Genomic DNA, 20,567 nt, shown 5'->3' on the forward strand with positions numbered 1-20,567 from the left:
GCAACTCTGGAGGATTGCTTACAAGTTTGTTCACCCCGTCGGATAATATCTGGTGACCTTCCACCTGGGCAACAGGACCCGCTCTCCATGTTCAGTCCACCATCTGTCATACCTGAAGAGGATGCAGAGTTCTTTCCCCAAAGTGCTTCTTTATCAACGGACCTTCAAAATGATCTCCTTGCAAAGCGGTGCAGGGCAGGTGTATCCAATATCAAACAGTCTAAACCCTATCATGCTACAAAATCAAGGGTCATACAACCTAAAGCCCCCACATTGACTCATGGAACTCCTGAAATGACTCAAATGGCAAATAGTCTGCCACTGCAACCTTCTTACCATGAGGGCTTATGGGCAGAAATAAGTAAAAGGTTGAGGATACTCTGACCCAATCTTAACTAAGCTAACTCAGATCGAACAGCGGCTGGCCAGCATTATACCATCTAATCATCTACCATCTTCATTCTCTGGCTGAATCCTCTAGAGCGCCTCCCTCACATACACCTCCAACTCTTCCTAGTGAGGCCAGACCTATTTCATCTGCACCACCACACCTACCCCGGCTAACCAGGCCAACAGGCCGTCCTCTATAATAAGCAGTCATGTAAATGAGCAAAGGGAGGCACAAACCACCAAGGCACGGCGGGGTCATACGCTCAACAGAGGAGATCTCAATGATATCTCACCAGGCTCTGGGTATATGTGGCACTCGTCCCCTTGTCCCCTTCATGGCAAAGACCGTATAGGTGCTCGTACCCCAATAGTACTCCATCTTCCACTGGAGGCCTCCCCCTGCTACTGGTTCTGGCAAATGTACCATCCCTCCGGGAAAACCAGCTGGAATCAACGTCACAACTGATGGACAAATGCCTCCACTGGTTTTCGTATAATCTAAGGAACTCAGAAATGAGTAACCACTAGCTGGCAAACAATTTGTCATGGCAAGGAGAGTGGGGTGGGTGGGTAGTTCCCCAAAGACAATTGGGAGGGATTGTGTGGTGATACATTTCAACAACCCTTAGGTGGCTCATCTTGTGCGAGTCGATCTTCTCAGGCCTCCATCTGGGAGTACTCAAATTACAACCTTACCACTGCATCACTTTTATAAACCGGTTGTAAATCCAGGAGCAGGGAAAAGTGGTGGGTAAGGCTAGGTCGTCCCCCTATTAGATATGTTGATGGCCTCATTATTCCCCAGGGGGTAAGTTTATATAACGGATTTGCTCCCCTCTCAGACCTAGAATCTTGTGACTGACCATCATCGCTCCCTGGCAGAACAGCTATGTCAGCTGGCCTACCAAATGGAACACAGCCAACATCTTTGCCCGCCCCCACTCAATTTAATAAGAATAGAAATAAGATTACTCATCCTGGAATGTGGCAGGAATTGCCTCTAAAGTAGATAATGAACAGTGGTTTCATCTCTGGTACTCCCTGGAGAATATTTGTTTCCAGTAGACCTTGGCTAAGGAGCCGGTCTTCGCTGGTTTTCGCACTTTCCATACTCCTGCAGTGACTTCTTCATCAGGCAGAGCAAAGGGGGGACTATTAACTGTGATCTCTAATACTATCCCAGTTCAAATAAGAGGCTGGTCCCCCAAGTATCCACTTCCAGATTTTCTTCCTTTAATGAAAAAATGAGGGACCATGGATCCGAATACATTTTTATAATAACAAATTCGGGCGAAATATGAATATAGTAGCCGAAGATCAAATCGGGGAGCTAGGAAAAATTACCCGAACTAAGAAAAAAGGCACATCACAGATTAGCTGGGTGGGTATTTTAACACTCATTTATGCAAAGATACTGGCTCTAATGTATGTGGTATAATGTACCTCCAGGATAACCCCCTCACTCACTTTTCACACGAGTATGGGTACACCCTGAATAACTTCCTGTACCTAAATAATCTGGGTATAATCAACAACACTAAATCTGGCCCGATAGGGACAACCTTCAGGCGGGGTTCACAGGTAACAACGATTTATTTTATTTGAGCTTCTTCCATACTAAGTAGTAAAGTGCTCCACTTAGAAAACCTGTTTACACCGTATAGTGCCCATGCTATCCTTCTTTGCTCCTTTAGACATTCCTTGTCAGGCAAAAGAATATCAACCTGTAGCAGACAACTTATTGTTTCCAGGAAAAATGGATACCGGCTAAAGTGGGCGCAGGTAGAGAAGCTGAATTTGGGTAATAAGATAATAGCGCAACTGAGGGAAAACATTACACATTGCCTGGCCGAGGATACTACGTCTCCACACTTAGTCACCCACTTTATAGTACTCCTCACAAAAATAAAAATGGTACTTACTCGTACTAAATCGCTGAATCCGAACACTCCAACCCTAGCTCTAGCTGATCTCAACTAAAGACCATCAGGATTTCTGAAATTCTCACTAACAGAAGTTAGAAGAGGGTTGGAGTCTTGTCCACCATGGAAAGCCCCGAGCCCTGATGGGATCCCAATTGATCTTTTCCAGCAGAGCTATGACTTGTGAGTCCCCCTATTAACAAATGTGTTCAATAGAAAAGCAGTTAAGACCCTCCACCATCTTGGAACCAGAGTGTAATTGTCCCTATATACAAGAAAGGGGATAGGGACTCCCCAAAGAACTACCGCCCCATTTCCCCTCTGGATACCATGCAACGTTTATGGGCCGGCTTATATTAGCCAGATTGGAGAACTGGGCCGAAGAAAATAACACACTGATTCAAGCGTAATATGGGTTCCAGAGGGGAATGGGGACGGGGAACCAATGTTTAAATCTGTCACTCTGTATCAACAAGTACACGAAAGCGAAAGGGGGACAATTCGATATGGCGTTTCTGGACCTCTCCGCTGCTTCAATTTGTGTTTCCCACCAAAAGCTGTTGCTTATGCTGGAAGAGATGGGGGTCGACTCCTTGATAATTCGCTTCATCCCCAAGTTATACGCCAATGCCTCTTCCTCTGTTTGGTGTGGTGCAAATGGGGAATGTACTCGCCCATTTAAAATTGAGTGGGGAGTAAGGCAGGGCTGTGTCCTCACCCAGTTTCTGTTTTTTCATCTACACTAACTGGGTGGAGGCCGCCCGGTCTTGAGCTCCCTTAGACGTCCCTATTTTTGACAACAGGCCACTACCGAAATTGGCGTATGCAGATGATGCGGTCCTGATTGCCAGGACAGGGGTGGCTTTACTAGGGGCAGGGTATGCCTTGACACCATTCCCAGGCTGGCGGTTCTCAGCCAGATGGGCTGGGCCTGGACGACACCTCCCCACCCTCCGGGGCTCCCTCTGACCGGCCTGCGTCGTGGCAAAATGCCTGGGACGGGCTCCATTGGTGCCGGGCATTCCTCCCCCAGGCGTTCGGGTCCGACAGCACCGTCCTTGGTCCTGCAGCATGGCAGGTGCCTGGGATAGGGTCCTGCGGGCCTGGGGAGGCTTACCCTTCGCCTCCGGGCCCAGGAGCCCCGGCTGGGTCCAGGGGCCCCGCTGGGCCCTTGGTCGGGTGCTCTAGCCCTGGGCCCCGTCCCCCGGTCTGCTGCCCTGCCAAAGGCCCGGGACGGGGTTCCGTCGTGCCCGGGGAGCCTCCCCCTTCTCGGCTGGATTCAGTGGCTCCCAGGGACCCCAGAGAGTGCGACCTCCCCACCCCGGGCTCTGTCCTCGGTCCTGCCGGGTGGCAGGCTGCCCAGGACGGGGCCCCGCGGGCCCGAGGAGGCTCCCCCTTTGCCTCTGGGCCCAGGAGCCCCGGGTGGGTCCAGGGGCCCCGCCGGACCCCGGGTCAGGTGCTCCAGCCCTGGGCCCCGTCCTCCGGCTTGCCAGCCTGCCAAAGGCCCGGGACGGGGTTCCGTCGTACCTTTCTTTTGTAAATCTTTCTTGCCAAAGTTCCATGGATCAGGAAGACAAGGTCAGGGGGCAGATCACTCTTTCCTGGGCTCCTCCCTCTGGAACAAACTTCCATTCACACAAGGTGACACCGGAGTTTCCGAAAAAATTTAATACCTGGCTCTTTTCCAGTCCCTAGGCTTTTCCCTCCTATTTTTCCCACTGATACTCTTCTGCAGTAGCGCCAGGACACTCCTTGGAGTAACAGTTGCACTTTATAAATAACTCTACATAGACTACTGAATCTGTGAAGAACTCGGCAAGGAGGAAGAGCTGCTGTGGTGCTACAAGGGCTGCCATTCTGTTGGACTGCTGCCCTGGAAGTACGGATTTTCTGCTGTGCTGCACTTCTGCCTGCTACCCCCGGCCCTACTGAGGAAGAACTGGACTACATTACTTGAACCCATGCTGGCTGCCTCCTGTTTTAAGACTCTGAGATATCAAAGTCATAACCCCTCTCCCTGTGCCTAGTCCATTGGAAGTGAATCCAGGTGCTTGCTCCAGTGGAGCTGAGGCATCCTCTGCTACATGAGTAGCATCGACGCATTGCCACTTTTGCGGGATCAGAACCCCTGCATTGCACTTGGAACTAGCGCATTGCCATCAGAACTGATGCATGGGAACCACTGCGTCGCTGTAGCAGAAATGATTGACGCATCCCCTTTGACTGAGTGGAGAAACCCGGTGCATTGCACTCAAAACCAATGCATCTCACAACCGGCACCTCATCTTTGGAACATGTGGATCACCATCATTGTTTGGGGAAAATCAACGCATCACCTCGACTACGGTATTGACACCAATGCATCAATCGTCTGCACCCTGTATCTCGCTGTTGCAACTAGCATCAAGCCACCTTTGTTGGCTGCTGTCCCTGGTGCACGGTTGGCCTGAACTCCTGACTTTGCCCCAGTTCGAAGTGACGAGATAACCCCCTCATAGTCGCTTTTTGCTTCTAAGCATTATTTGGACTTTTAATCTTTAAAAATGCAAATCTCTACTCATTGGATGTTAGTCGTTTTGGTTGTGTTTTATTTATAAAATCATAACCTATTTTTCTAAACTAGTGTGAAGTCTTTTTGTGGTCTTTTAACTGTGTTACTGTTTGAAGTGTTGCACAAATACTTTGCACATTGCCTCTTAAGTTAAGCCTGTCTTGTTTGTGCCAAGCTTCCAGAGGGTCAGCACAGGTTAATTCATGGTGTGAATCTTACTTACCCTTAATAGGATTGTGTTGACTGCTTGGACAGAGTGCATATCCCTGCCAACCAAGAACTCAAATTCTAACAGTTAACATTTCTTATCCCTCTAATATTCCATGTTAACAAAATAATTTCCAAACTATAGTCACATGGTTGATATATGCTACAAAGTATATACATTGGGCTGAATGATCAACTTTGCTCTGCCTCATCCAGCATTTTCCTGCTTGTCACTTTTTCTACAGTATTTAGACACACCCTACAACTTCAGCTTCAGGTGCCAAACAGCCTTAACTCTGAACTTCAATAAATCCCCTACCTCAGACTTGAGTGCATCAACAAAACACAACTTACCTTCAGCCTTCTTTGTACTTTGAACATGAGGAGAAGATTGTACAGGTGGTTTTGGAGCAAAAGGTACTCAGTTGATTCCTCACCAGCTCGCTTCCATCCTGTCATTGACACACAAGAGTACACCGCAGTAGCTGCCTTGCACTTGCCTGTCTTACTGATTCCTATTTATGCTGAATCACCATTGTATTTTACCTCTATTTTTAGTCCATAGCATGCTTTTTGCCCCTCATCCAAAAGGCGTTATCTCCACTGAGTTACACTTACAATCACTTGCTCTTTCTTAAGTTAAACAACATATGTGATTGGTCACTGACCTTGGGGTGATCCAAGGGAATGAATCCTAATCACTGTCTAGATATCCTGTGTCAGAGTCTTCATTTAATGAATTCTTGCTTACATGCTCCTTCCCAGACCACAAGAAAACACTGGCCGCCATCACTGCTTTCTTTTGCACTCTTGTTTGTCTGCTAGTAGGCGCATATGGAAACATCTGGACTGTAAACCTTCCTAATGAAACTGTTGCTCGCATATGAATTTACCTTAAAGAAATCAAAAGACAGTAGGCGTTTGGCAAAACAGGAACAAGGTGGATTAATTAAAAGCACCGGCCAAGAGAGTCTCTACAGAACGCGTATGAGCTTTGGCTGATAATATATACATCTAGTAAGGTACAATAAAGTTATTTCTGCTTTCATGAAAAAGCATCTCAGTCAAACATTAACATGTTTGGGCATCTGATAAGGACACAGATGGCTCCCGACCTCGGGGAGAGCTCGAGTGGGCAGTGTGTATGTGTCCAGATGTCCACATTAGCTGAGTGTTCCTATCTACATGTGGTATCTAGCTTTGTTTTTTTTTGGGAAACTCTAGGCTTTGGCCAAATGTGTTTTATTGGGGCCAATTTCCTTGGACCTGTTTGTGCTGCAACTATCTGTGGGATCGATCAGAGTTTTTTCTGGGCATGGGTTTGTCTTTTGGATAAGAGAGTCCCCACCTGTGACCTGTCATTCAATAGGTATGGGTTCGGGTCGCAGGACCTGCCTGACAACATCTGACTCAGGATTGATGAGGAAGTCACCTATGCTGAATCTGACAGCAATGATACAAGTTCATTGGAATGCCTGAAAATAATATGGCAGTCACTGGTATTTCTTTCGACATTCTTAACATTGTGTGTACCGCTGTAATAGCGTGCATCAATATTATTTACTAACATTGACAGTTATGTGTGCCTTGATGATGGCGTACATCGACTTTGCTTTTACTGGTAACAACAGTGTCATTCATACATGGATTATGGCATACATTGACATCGTTATTGTCTGTATCAACACTGTTGTGTAGGCATAGATTATTACATACATTGACATTGCATTTATAGGTATTGAGATTGTTATGTGGGCACAGGTTATGACATACATTGATATTACATTTATTGGTATTGCCATAGTCGGACCTGCACACATCATGGTATGCATTCACATCGTATTCCCATTCCAACATATCTTGGCCTATGCAATTTGTTTTTCACTTCTCATCTAGGTCTTGTGTTCCCAGTGCCTATTGATACGACTATTTCCAATCCCATTCAGGATTAACTAAAAAGTATGCTTTTTTTGGTCCACAATTACTTCAAGTTTAGCTGCGAATAGAAGTGAATATTGTAGTTGATGCTACTGGAGTTTGTTCTTGAAAGACCGGAATCAAGCAGGTTGCTCCTGAAACGCAAGGGTGAAGTGCGGAAAGGTCGATACTTTCTAGTTTTCCACCATAGTTTTTCTGTCTTCCTCACTTCTTGCAAGATGATGTTCCTATCTTTAGTGTGGTAAAAGCTTTGCAACAACTAGCCTGAGGGCAACACTGGAGGAGGCATTTTGCCATAACCCTGGACTCTGTATTGCTAATGTGCTGAATAGCATTTGTTCCAAGTAGACAACCATGTTGCTGGCCTCTATTTCTAAAGGTAGACCAAAATTAGGACTACTTTTATGATAGGAGTGTCCTTCAGCTTTTTTGGCCCAGCCTTCTAAGTATCCTATTCTGCCATGCAGTGATGTCAATTTCTGCTATAAATCCTCAACTGTGAAACATAGTTCTTGTAGTGTGTTCAGATTGTTTTCCTTGTGTTTTTTACATGCGCTTTAATTTTCAGGCAATAATCCCACCTCAATGTCAACTGATTGATTTTGTTTTCCAGCATGTGCTTGATATTTGATTTGGTCACCAGTATATCATCATGTTTTCTAACTTTTGTAGATGACACTATAGTAATCTTGGCCTGCCCTGGCATTGTACCGGCACACAACGTCTAGTCCTGTGATGGCCACTGAGCCCCACTGTCGTTTGTGGATATCATGATAGCTTTCAGCTTCCCAACTTCCATGGTTAGGTGGCCATATCTTGCTGCCCTTGAGTGCACAGACTGACACCATAGCCGCTTAATCTTCTCAAATCTATACTATGTCTCACAGCCACAGCCGTATAATATTATGTTTAATTATTAGACCACTTAGTTGAGGTCCAGTTTTACATTTCGTTAAAACAATTCGCAGCCCTCTTCAAAACATAATTATTTTTGTTTCTTAAATATTACAAATGTTCTACAATATACTATTGTATGTGAGATATAGCTTATTCTGGGGCAATTTTCAGAGTGTAAGGTGCAGCAGACTTTATTCAGTCAGGGGTGGCAAAGTGAGCTAAAGAATGATGATGGATTCAACCCAGATCTGTGACTGGGGTATCTGAAACGTTTCACTGCTCCATCTATCCTCTCCTTGTGTTTGCTTTATTCAGCCCGGCACCTCACATTTCAACATTAAGGACCTCATTACGATGTCGGTCAGTAACCCTCTGACTGCTCATCGGAGGCTTACCGACCGGCACCAAAGATTTGCAGTCTGACTGCCAAATTTCAATGTGGGCAGGCGGAGTGTAAACCAGCTAGTCAATCCGACTGTGTTCCGACAGGCTCAAGGAGGCGGCCGGCTGGTCGGATACCTAGCATAATCCCTTACAGACAGCATTTCCACTGTTGGGATTATGATGGTATTTTCAGACAGCCTTTCCATGTCAGGCCTTCTGATAAACCCTGCACCCTGTGGCAGACATGAGGTGCCTGCACATGGTACACGGATTTACACTTTACTCCCATTTCTTTATGGGAGTTTGTGCTGCGGGCGGGTTTTCATGTGCGCTCGCATTGTAATCAAGTGTTATGAACCACCAACCTATGTTCGGCCGGTTCCCACACAGAAATGGTGTCGGTCAGAGACCGACATCGTAATAGGGCCCTAAATGTCTCCTCTGTAACGCTTATTTAAGCAGCTCCTTTAGAACACACAGTCTAGGTCATGGTCCTGAAAATGTCACCTAACGGTCCAAGAGGCTAGCAGGAGATGATGATGTACATGTTGGTGTATTCTGTAATGTGTTTGATCAAGAAGAAATGAAATCCAGACTGTTGTAAGTTCTAGTGTAGGGGAATCCGTGAGTAATGGGTCAATGGCTGTTTTTGGCTTTTAAATCTAAATGGATCCACGAAAGGACTAGGAGTGGTAAGTGATGACTAGCTTCTGTGGTGAATAGGCAGAAAAAAGAACGAGATCAGGAAATGGGAGCTGTTGGCTTAGAGAAGGCCATGTGGATGAGGGGGCTAGAGCAAAGGGTCATACCAAACATATCAGCAGTCGGATTTGTGAGTTTACGGGCAAAACTGAGAGCACCATATTTGCGGTAAATTGGGTCCGAAAGAGGAGGAGTAGAATCTGTGCTTGTGATTGCAATAGACAAGATACTTGGTTGGGGTCTCTGAGTTTGGATAAAGTACACTGATGTTGACGGACCCTATGGCCTGGCAGTGGACTATGGGAAAGTTTATAAATGTTAAAGATTCCACCAGCGATGTTGCCAGTCCCCTAGTTTGAGCAATATGCTTTTTCTGCAGTATACAACAAACATTTGGATAAGTGTAACCAACATTTGATATTACATGTTTAATAATAAAAAACAATGGCCTAAACTCTCTTTTTAACTTATTGTTTAGACCCTTAGACTAACTGCTGATTACTGCAAAGCCAACAATATTCCATTCCCAGATGTTACTCTGCACGAAGATGAAGAAAAGGAACCCTCTGGATGCTACATCTTCAAAGGGTTGAATGTCCCCACAGTGATGCACATCCCACTTTTCAACAAAGAGAACTGTGCAGGTCAGCAACGTTTAATTAGTAAGAAATGATGACTTGGTGTTTTACATGTCTGTCATATTCACTGTTATGTAAAAGATTCCTTCTTGCATATAGTGATGCAAAATCAGCATAGACCTGATTTTCAGCATAGCATAAAATCAGCATAGACCAGCATTCTCCCTGCTCCCATTCCCAGCTACGGTACTGGAAAAGATGATCAACAATCCACTCACGACACATCTGGAGCAGAATCAGGTACTCACCGCCTCCCAGTTCGGCTTCCGCAGCAATCATAGCATGGAAACCACTCTGATCGCAGCCAACAACGACATCCGAACCCTCCTTGACCGAGGAGAAACAGCAGGTTTCATCCTCCTCGACCTCTCTGCAGCCTTTCACATCATACTGATCGAAAGACTCCACCACATCCATCCAAGGGGACAAGATCAGATCGATCCCCTCCTTTCTTACCAGAAGAATCTAGAGGCTCCACCTCCCACCTTTCACCTCTGAAACTCTGGAAAGTATGATCCAGCTTTAAAATCCAGATACAAGCTGCTAATCAGGCCGATGATATGAAGAGTGCTCAAGCCAAATTCTATGTAGAAACAATCTCCCAATCAGTTAATTCCTCAAGGGAACTATTTAGAGTGGTTAAAACGCTAACTAACCCCCATGAAAATACAAAAACCCTCCCAGTCTCAGTCGAAAGGTGTAATGACCTAGCTACCTTTTTCCACAAAAAAGTAATAGAAATATATGACCAATTCCCAAAGGATAGAGACTTGAACTCTGATATAGGCACAGAGGTGGAAGGACTCTTATCCTTCCCAAAATTAGGTCATTTCCCCAGACTTGAGGAAGAAAACGTTCGTAATCTAATAAAAGGTACTCAATCTGGATCACCTATTATTCCAGCCCCGCCCCAGATTTTAGCCAAAGCACTGGAGACCATTTTACCCTCTAACAGAAATGCTCAACCTATCATTAGAAACCGCTTCAGACCCAAAAGCTTGGAAGCATGCAATCATTAGGCCATTACAAAAAAAAGCCAATATGGACCCTACTGTCTTTAGCAATCTACGCCCTATTTCACTTTTGCCATTTATCAGCAAACTTTTAGAAAAGCATGTAAACAATACCTTGACTAACTTCCTGGAAACTAATGAAATACTGCATCCCACTCAGATGGGTTTTCGTGCCTCCCATAGTACAGAATCAGCACTGTTGGACGAGGGTGGCTCTGCTGCCATTGTTTTGTTAGACCTCAGTGCAGCATTTGACAACGTAGATCACATCACTTTAATGGGGAGACTAAGGGAAATAGGAGTCCATGGCCTTGCCATGGACTGGTTGGCTTCTTTTTTGGAAGACCGTTCCTTCCAAGTGATGGAAGGGGACTGTTTCTCTGACATGTGGTGTCCCACAGGGATCTTCCCTTAGTCCTACCCTATTTAATATTTATGTACGACAGCTGGCTAATTTAGCACAGGAAGATGTAATGTAATGTAATGTAAAATGTATTTCTATAGCGCAATTATCACTCGAAAGAGTATCATGGCCCTCACCCAACCCAGATGAAAAGGGTTGGTGGGAGAAGACACACTTCACGCTAAACATTACATACTTAAATCATTGCCATACATGCAGCATTTGTCATTGAAAAGAGCCAGGTTTTTAATGCCTTCCTGAATTGGGTTTCATGAGACATAGAGCGTATAGCAAAGGGAAGCTTATTCCATGCTTTGGTCCCCAGTACAAAAAGGGATTTACCGCCTCTAGTCACCAGCTTAAATCTGGGGGTTAAAAGCAAGTTCTGCCCTGCAGACCTTAAGCAACGTACCGGATGGTAACGTTTAAACCCACTCTGTAGGTATTTAGGTCCTTGGTGGTGGAAAGCCCTAAAAGTAATTAGGAGGATCTTAAAAAGGATCCTCTTAACAACGGGAAGCCAGTGAAGCGCATTCAATGCTGCTGAGGCTGACGACTTACGCGGCAGACGTAAAACTAGACGGGCTGCTGCGTGCTGGACTATTTGCAATCTATGGAGAACCGATTTATTTGCTCCAGCATATAAGCTGTTGCAATAGTCGAGCCTGGAGTTTATTAATGCCACAGCAACTGTTTTCCTAGCTGACAGAGGCAAAAGATCAAAGAATTTTCTCAGCCCTTTTATTATATGGAAACAAGTGCCAGCTACGGCAACCGTTTGCTGCTTAAAAGACAGTTGGTTGTCAAACTTAATGCCTAAGTTCCGAGCTGAGGTGATGGTATTAGGGGGAGCTACTGCATCCTCAGGCCAACAGCTCTTTGGGGAAAACAACTTGTGCTTTCCAAATGGCAAAATCTCAGTCTTATCAGCGTTACATTTAAGGTGATTGTCAGTCATCCACTTAAATGTTGCTGTTAGACACTCTTTGAGATTTTCCTCAGCATCAGGTTGCTCCCTATCCAGTACTAAAATAAGCTGAGTGTCATCAGCATACAAAATAGTGCTGATCTGAAATGAGGCGATCAGCTTTACCAGGGGAACCATATACAAGTTAAAAAGTATAGGGCTCAGACTTGATCCCTGGGGAACTCCAAAACTGAGCGCCTTTGCTTCAGATTGATAGGGGCCCAGCACTGTAATTTGACGCCTGTCTCTGAGAAAGTTATCCAGCCAAGCCAGAGCCGTCCCAGCCACTCCTGCGGCAGCCAACCGGTCCACTAAGATGGAATGTGAAACCGTGTCGAAGGCTGCCGACAGGTCAAGTAAAATTAAGACCGCCTCCTTTCCTTGGTCCATGGCCATGCGAAGGGTTTCTGCTGTATACAGCAGAGCAGACTCGGTGGAATGGCTTGAGCGAAACCCTGACTGATTTGGATGTAAGATATTATTTACTTCCAAGAAGCTCGTAAGTTGTTTAGTCACGAACCTCTCAGTCAGCTTGGACATCACCGGCAATAAGGAGATCGGACGTAAATTAGAGAGAGTGGTAGGGTCGGCAAGGGATTTTTTTTTAAGCGGTTTAACAGCGGCAAGCTTCCAGTCATTGGGAACCTCTGCCGTGTCTCAGTGGTGTCATATGCTGACGACACACAGCTGATAGTCTCCCTAACAGATAACGCAAATCAGCAGTTGAGTCCGTCTGGAGAGAGTGGTAAATTGGATGGCCAATAGCCATCTGAAATCAAATGGCGAAAAAACAGATTATGTTATTAGGAAAATCCACTATCCAGGCACCCCTGACACAGTGGCCCCCTTGTATGGGAATCCCACCTATACCCAAACCAGTTACGAAAAAACTTGGGGGTCTGGATGGAGAACTCACTCATTCACGATGGATTGCCAATCCAGGAAACTGTTGGATATGTTTCTCTCTGCTTAAAATACTAAGGAAGGATATTGAGGTGATCCCGGAACATCTGAAAAAAACGGTCATCCAGTCTCTTATAATCTTGCGCTTGGACTATGGAAACTCACTTTACGTAGGCGCGCCTAAATATGTGATGAAGAGACTACAGGTAGTACAAAATGCGGCAGCAAGACTCCTTCTAAAAATCCCCAAATACACTTTGACTAAAGAAGCACTGAAACGGCTACACTGGCTCCATATTGAAATAAGAATAAAGTTTAAGTCCCTATGCTTGGCATATAGGGCTGTTAACAAAAAAGGCCCAATAAAACTGAGACAAATGATGTCCAGGTATATCCCTACCAGGCATCTAAGATCAGCTCAGCAACAGCTTCTTAGGACATCGAGAGCCAAAAGAGCCGGGGAGGGGCAGATCATTTGCCCACCTTGTACCAAAGATGTGGAATGCCCTCCCATATAAAGTAAGAATTCTACCCAACAAAACCGTTTTCAGGAAACATCTTAAAACTTTGCTGTTCCCCTTGTAGATGCACTATGGATAGAGCTTGTAAACAGTACTCTTTAGCGCTGGGGAGCCCTCGGGCAGCCACGCGCTCTACAAATTCCTAAACATAAACTAAGACTCATTCCACAGCCCCACTCTCCAACGCATATATGATCCTACTGGCCAACATAGACCGATCCCATGGTCTCAACATAATTTTCTATGAAGACAACACCCAACTCATCCTCTCCGACTACCACAGGTGCATGACAAACATCGCAGACTGGATGAAGAACAGCAGCCTGCAGTGGTACACAGACAAGACGTAAGCACTGATCCTTGGCAACGGCAGCAACACATGGAACGACTCCTGGTGGCCATGAGACCTAGGACCCACACACACTCCCACCATCCACGCCAGAATGCTCAAAATCATTGTTGATGACAAGCTCACCATGAAATCACTGATCGACGCTGCCTCACTCTGCGCAATCTGTATTAGATGTTCAAGTGACTACCCTACGAACACAGTGCACCATGACACTAGCTCTCATCCGCAGCCGATTGGACTACGCAATGCCCTCTATGTAGAAATCACCAAACACCTTCTACAGAGGCTTAAGACCATACAGAACACCACAGCCAGAATCATACTTGACCTTTCCCGACAAACCCACATCACTCCCCACCTAAGGGAACTCCACTGACTCCCTGTACAGAAGAGATGACAATTCAAGCTGCTGACCCACACACACAAGGCTCTACCCAACCAAAGACCCACCTACATCATCACTGCCTGAACTTCCAGCAATTAAGACTGGGTACCGCCTCCCTTTCACTTGCCCGCATCGACCGAAGCAGAAGTGGAGGATGCTCCTTCTCCCACATTGCAGCAAAGACCGGGAACAGCCCACACTCCCCGCATCTACTGAAACCGAAGTGGAGGATGCTCCTTCTCCCGCATTGCAGCAAAGACCTGGAACAGCCTATACTCCCCACATCTACTGAGGCAGAAGTGGAGGATGCTCCTTCTCCCACATCGTAGCAAAGACCTGGAACAGCCCACACTCCCAGCATCTACCGAAGCAGAAGTGGAGGATGGTCCTTCTCCCACATCGCAGCAAAGACTGTGAACAGCCCACACTCCCTGCATCTACCGAAGCAGAAGTGGAGGATGCTCTTTCTCCCACATCACTGCAAAGACCGGGAACAACCCACACTCCCCGCATCTACCGAAGCAGAAGTGGAGGATGCTCCTTCTCCCACATCGCAGCCAAGACCTGGAACAGCCCATACTCCCCGTATCTACCGAAGCAGAATTGGAGGATGCTCCTTCTCCCACATCGCAGCAAAGACCTGGAACAGCCCATACTACCCGCATCTACCGAAGCATCAGTGGAGGATGCTCCTTCTCCCACATTGCTGCAAAGACCTGGAACAGCCCATACTCCCCGCATCTACTGAAGCAGCAGTGGAGGATGCTCCTTCTCCCACATCACAGCACAGACCTGGAACAGCCCATACTCCCCGCATCTACCGAAGCATCAGTGGAGGATGCTCCTTCTCCCACATTGCAGCAAAGACCTGGAACAGCCCATACTCCTCGCATATACTGAAGCAGCAGTGGAGGAGGCTCCTTCTCCCACATCACAGCACAGACCTGGAACAGCCCATACTCCCCGCATCTACTGAAGCAGCAGTGGAGGAGGCTCCTTCTCCCACATCAATCAATCAATCGCATTTATAAAGTGCGCTACTCACCCATCAAGGGTCTCAAGGCGCTGGGAGGGGGGGGGGGGGGGGGGACAGTGCTCGAAGAGCCAGGTCTTGAGCTGCCTTCTGAAGGAGAGGTGGTCAGGTATGGTGCGAAGGTGGCTGGGCAGAGAGTTCCAGGTCTTCGCTGCTAGAAAAGAGAAGGATCTTCCTCCGGCGGTGGCTTTGCGGATGCGGGGTACGGCTGCCAGGGCCTGTCCGGTGGAGCGCAGAGTGCGCGGGGGAGTGTAGAAGGAGACGCGGTTGTTGATGAGTTTGGGTCCGAGGTTGTGAAGGGCTTTGTGTGCGTGGGTGAGTAGTCGGAAGGTGATCCGCTTGTTGACGGGTAGCCAATGGAGTTTTTTCAGGTGTCCGGAGATGTGGTGGTGGCGAGGGATGTCCAGGATGAGTCTTGCGGCAGCGTTCTGGATCCGTTGGAGTTTCCTCTGCAGCTTGGTGGTGATGCCGGCGTACAGGGTGTTCCCGTAGTCCAAGCGGCTGGTGACGAGGGCGTGGGTGACGGTCTTCCTGGTGTCGGTGGGGATCCAGCAGAAGATCTTGCGGAGCATGCGGAGGGTGTTGAAACATGCCGAGGTCACCGAGTTCACCTGTCTGGTCATGGTGAGGGAAGAGTCCAGGATGAAGCCGAGGTTGCGCGCGTGGTCGGTGGGTTGGGTGTGCTGCCTAGGGCGGGGGGCCACCAGGAGTCATCCCATGTAGTGGGAGTGGGGCCGAGGATGAGGACCTCCGTTTTGTTTCAGACGGCTGTCTGTCATCCAGTTCGCCACTTCCTTCATTCCTTCATGTAGTCTGGTCCTAGCTGATGTGGGGTTGTTAGTGAGGGATAAGATGAGCTGGGTGTCGTCGGCGTATGATATACGGTCGAGTCCGTGTTTGCGTGCGATGTTCGCCAGGGGGGTCATGTAGACGTTGAAGAGAGTGGGGCTGAGGGAGGATCCTTGAGGTACGCCGCAGATGATCTCCGTGGCTGTGGATCTGAAGGGGGAGAGGAAGGAGACGATCCATTCCAGGGCCTTGCTTCTGATGCCAGCGTTGCTGAGGCGGCGTATCAGGGTGCGGTGGCAGACCGTGTCGAAGGCTGCAGAGAGGTCCAGGAGTATGAGGGCCACGGTCTCTCCCTTGTCGGTCAGGGCTCTGATGTCGTCCGTTGCTGCGATCAGGGCGGTTTCGGTGCTGTGGTTGGCCCTGAAACCGAACTGTGTGGGGTCGAGGGAGTCATTGGTTTCCAGGGCGTTGGTGAGTTGAGCGTTGACGATTTTCTCAATCACTTTGGCGGGGAACGGCAGGAGAGAGATGGGCCGGAAGTTTTTGAGTTCGGTGGGGTCGGCTGTAGGTTTCTTTAAGAGGGCGTTGAGCTCTGCGTGTTTCCAGCTCTCCGGGAAGGTGGCGGCGATGAGGGAGGCGTTGATGACGTCTCGGAGGTGCGGTGCGATGATGTCATCGGCCTTGTTGTAGATGTGGTGCGGGCAGGGGTCCGATGGGGATCCGGAGTGGATCGAGTTCATTATGCGGGTGGTCTCCTCGGTGGTGGTAGGGTTCCAGGTGAGGATGGTGGTGGTGTCGGTGGCGGGTTCCGGAGGGGGGCTCGTGTCGGCGGTCGGGAAGCTGTTGTATATGTCGTTGATCTTGTGGTGGAAGAAGGTTGCGAGGGAGTCGCAGAGGTCCTGTGAGGGAGGGATGGAGTTGTTTTCTGCTTCCGGGTTGGAGAGCTCTTTAACGATGCCAAATAGTTCCTTGCTGTTGTGGGCGTTGTTGTCAAGTCTGTTCCGGTAGGCTGTTTTTCGTGCGGCGCGGAGGTGTTGGTGGTGTTGGCGGGTGGCGTCCTTGAGAGCTGACATGTTCTCTCCGGTCTGGTTAAGGCGCCACGTCTTCTCGCGGGCGCGGCATTCTTTCTTGGAGTTCTCGGGGGTGAACCAGGAGTTTTTCTTGTGGTTGTTGGTGCTGGCTTGAGTCTTCAGGGGGGCCAGGAGGTTGGCGCAGTCGGAGATCCAGTTTGTGAGGTTGTTGGCGGCTACGTTGGGGTCGGTGGTGCTGGTGGCTTGGTTCTGGGAGAGGGTTGATGCGATCTGTTCCGTGGTGATACGATTCCAGTGTCTTCTTGGTGGTTGCTGGGTGTGGTGGGGCACGGTGGTCTTCTTGAAGATGAAGTGGACGCAGCTATGGTCCGACCAGGTGAGTTCGGTGGTGTGGCTGAAGGTGATGTGTTTGCTGGAGGAGAAGATGGGGTCGAGCGTGTGTCCGGCGTCGTGGGTGGGGGTGTTGACTAGCTGATTCAGTCCCAGGTTGGCGAGGTTGTCCAGTAAGGCGGTGGTGTTGTTGTCGGTGAGGTTCTCCAGGTGAAAGTTGAGGTCTCCTAGGAGGATGTAGTCGGTGGATGAGAGTGCGTGAGGGTTGACGAAGTCTGCGATGTCTTCGCTGAACTTGGTGCGAGGTCCTGGTGGTCTGTACATGAGGGTGCCTCTGAGGGTGGTTTTGGGGTCGCTGTGGATCATGAAGTGGAGGTGTTCGGCGTCGGGGAGTGAGTTGTCGGTGTTGGTCGAGATGCGGATGGAGTTTTTGTGTGCGATGGCGATGCCTCCTCCGATGCGGTTGGTGCGGTCTTTCCGGATGATTTTGTAGCCGTCGGGGATGGCTATGGCGATGTCGGGTGCCGAGGAGGGGTTCATCCAGGTCTCGGTGAGGAAGGCGATGTCCGGGTTCGTAGAGTTGATGAGGTTCCACAGTTCGATGGCGTGCCTGTGGATGGATCGGGTGTTGACCAGGATGCAGTGGAGGTTGTTTCCGGGGGAGTAGTTCTTGGCGGGAGCGGAGTGGGTTCGGAGGCAGGTGAAGCGGCAGTTGCTGCAGGTGAAGGGTCCGTGGGTACGTTTCGGGGTGGCGCAGTAGCAGCCCGGCGTGCGGCCGGGGTTGAGGTTGGCGAGGAAGGCGGAGTCGTAGGTCAGGCGGGGGGCGCGGGGGCCAGAGGTTCGGGTGCTGGGCGCGGTCCAGGCGCGGACGGGCGCAGACGGGCTTGCCTTAGGCGCGCCTTCGGCGCGCCAGCGGCGCGCTCGCTGCGCGCGTCCGCTGCGCGGCCTCGCAGCGGCCGCCATATAAGGGGTAGCCGGGGAGGCGGGGACAGCTGGGAGGCGGGAGGAGGGCAGGTAGGGGGGAAAAAGAGCGGGAAAAGCGGCGAAGGGCCTCGGGGAGGCGAGGAGGCCCGAAAAAGCGGAAAAGTACCTAGAAGGGGTACAAAAGCCGGAAAAGCGAGGAAAAAAACGACAAAAAGCGGCGGAAGGACGGAGGGGGACGGCAGGGGCACGAGGGGCAGCAGGCACTCAGGGATACAAAAAGCAAGGGGAGCGTGATCACAACGGGGAAAGCAGGCACTCAGGGATACAGAAGGCAAGGGGAGCGCGATCACACGGGGAAAGCAGGTACTCTGGGATACAAAAAAGCAAAAGGGGACGCGATCATACACAGGGGAAAAAGGCAGACACTCTGGGGGACAGTCGACACAACAACAGAGCAGAAGGCAGGCACAGAGGATCTGGTGGTGCCGCGAGGGCAGGGGAGCGACCTACCCTGGGGTCAAAGGTCGCTACCACTGCCTCGCAGCGGCCGCCATATAAGGGGTAGCCGGGGAGGCGGGGACAGCTGGGAGGCGGGAGGAGGGCGGGTAGGGGGGAAAAAGAGCGGGGCAAGCAGCGAAGGGCCTCGGGGAGGCGAGGAGGCCCGAAAAAGCGGAAAAGTACCTAGAAGGGGTACAAAAGCCGGAAAAGAGAGAAAAAAACGACAAAAAGCGGCGGAAGGATGGAGGGGGACGGCGGGGGCACGAGGGGCAGCAGGCACTCAGGGATACAAAAAGCAAGGGGAGCGCGATCACACAGGGAAAGCAGGTACTCTGGGATACTAAAAAGCAAAAGGGGACGCGATCATACACAGGGGAAAAAGGCAGACACTCTGGGGGACAGTCGGCACAACAACAGAGCAGAAGGCAGGCACAGAGGATCTGGTGGCGCCGCGAGGGCAGGGGAGCGACCTACCCTGGGGTCAAAGGTCGCTACCACTGCCTCGCAGCGGCCGCCATATAAGGGGTAGCCGGGGAGGCGGGGACAGCTGGGAGGCGGGAGGAGGGCGGGTAGGGGGGAAAAAGAGCGGGAAAAGCGGCGAAGGGCCTCGGGGAGGCGAGGAGGCCCGAAAAAGCAGAAAAGTACCTAGAAGGGGTACAAAAGCCGGAAAAGCGAGAAAAAAACGACAAAAAGCGGCGGAAGGACGGAGGGGGACGGCGGGGGCACGAGGGGCAGCAGGCACTCAGGGATACAAAAAGCAAGGGGAGCGCGATCACAACGGGGAAAGCAGGCACTCAGGGATACAGAAGGACAAAAAGCAAGAGGAGCGCGATCACAACGGGGAAAGCAGGCACTCAGGGATACATCACAGTAAAGATGTGGAACAGCCCATACTACCTGCATCTACCGAAGCAGAAGTGGAGGAGGCTCCTTCTCCCACATTGCAGCAAAGACCTGGAACAGCCCATACTCCCTGCATCTACTGAAGCAGCGGTGGAGGATGCTCCTTCTCCCACATTGACCTGGCTGTTCGAGTAAGCCTCCTACGTGGTTGATTAGCCACACTTTATAAATCCTGATTTATTGATTGACCAGATCAAAAAATGCATTTGAGCATGAACTCATGTCCTGAGTACAGCCAGATTATTAGCAGTGTTTAGTGATTTATAAATATGGCGAGGGCTAAGAGATGCGTCTAGAGGTGGAATGTAGCAGGCCTCAGGGATGAGTGTGCATATTAAAGAAAAGGCCAACATCTAAAAAATAAAGCTGGATTCCATACAATTGTGTGGATGACACTGATATCCAATAAGTGATGAAGCTGGAAAATGAAGAAATGCGAGTCTGATAAAAGCTAATTCGTAACCATTGATAATTTTCAACATTGCTGCTGCAAACGGAAACTAATCGAAATGGTGTAGAAAACTACATTGACATCATCCAATTGGAGTTTTACTGTCAGATTTGTTGTGCCTTAATTACATTCCTGGTGGGTTTCAAAGGATGCTGGCCTTTGAAAATCAAATGCTGAGCCTAAATATTATTGTAAAAATGTTCTATTTATGAAGTGTCTCTATTCCAAACAGAGAAGCAGACAGTCAATAACATTAATATTTGCAATCAGGATATGCTTGTATGGAGAAACATGTTTCTTTGTATAGTGTGGTGGCGTCTACCTTTGTCCTACTGAGGTGCTGGTGCCATTAGTTGCTCTGATGTTGGTGGTGAGCGTTTTATTGAAGTCTGTCCACTGCCTCCTGATGGAGGTAAACCTCAAGGAAGTCACCAT

The 20,567-nt window shown here is 49.0% G+C and overlaps 1 protein-coding gene across 1 annotated transcript in view; it reads left to right on the forward strand.

Moving 5' to 3' along the window:
• The window catches only part of LOC146799892 (cytosolic phospholipase A2 gamma-like), a 556,810-nt gene that overhangs the window by 498,541 nt on the left and 37,702 nt on the right, over positions 1 to 20,567 (forward strand). Inside the window, exon 15 of the mRNA XM_085620826.1 lies at positions 9,470 to 9,635. Within this exon, the coding sequence (XP_085476952.1) occupies positions 9,470 to 9,635 (166 nt within the window). The remainder of the gene's footprint in view (positions 1 to 9,469; positions 9,636 to 20,567) is intronic.

Source organism: Triturus cristatus, chromosome 8, assembly GCF_964204655.1.
Source record: "Triturus cristatus chromosome 8, aTriCri1.1, whole genome shotgun sequence".
NCBI classification, from domain to species: Eukaryota; Metazoa; Chordata; class Amphibia; order Caudata; family Salamandridae; genus Triturus; species Triturus cristatus.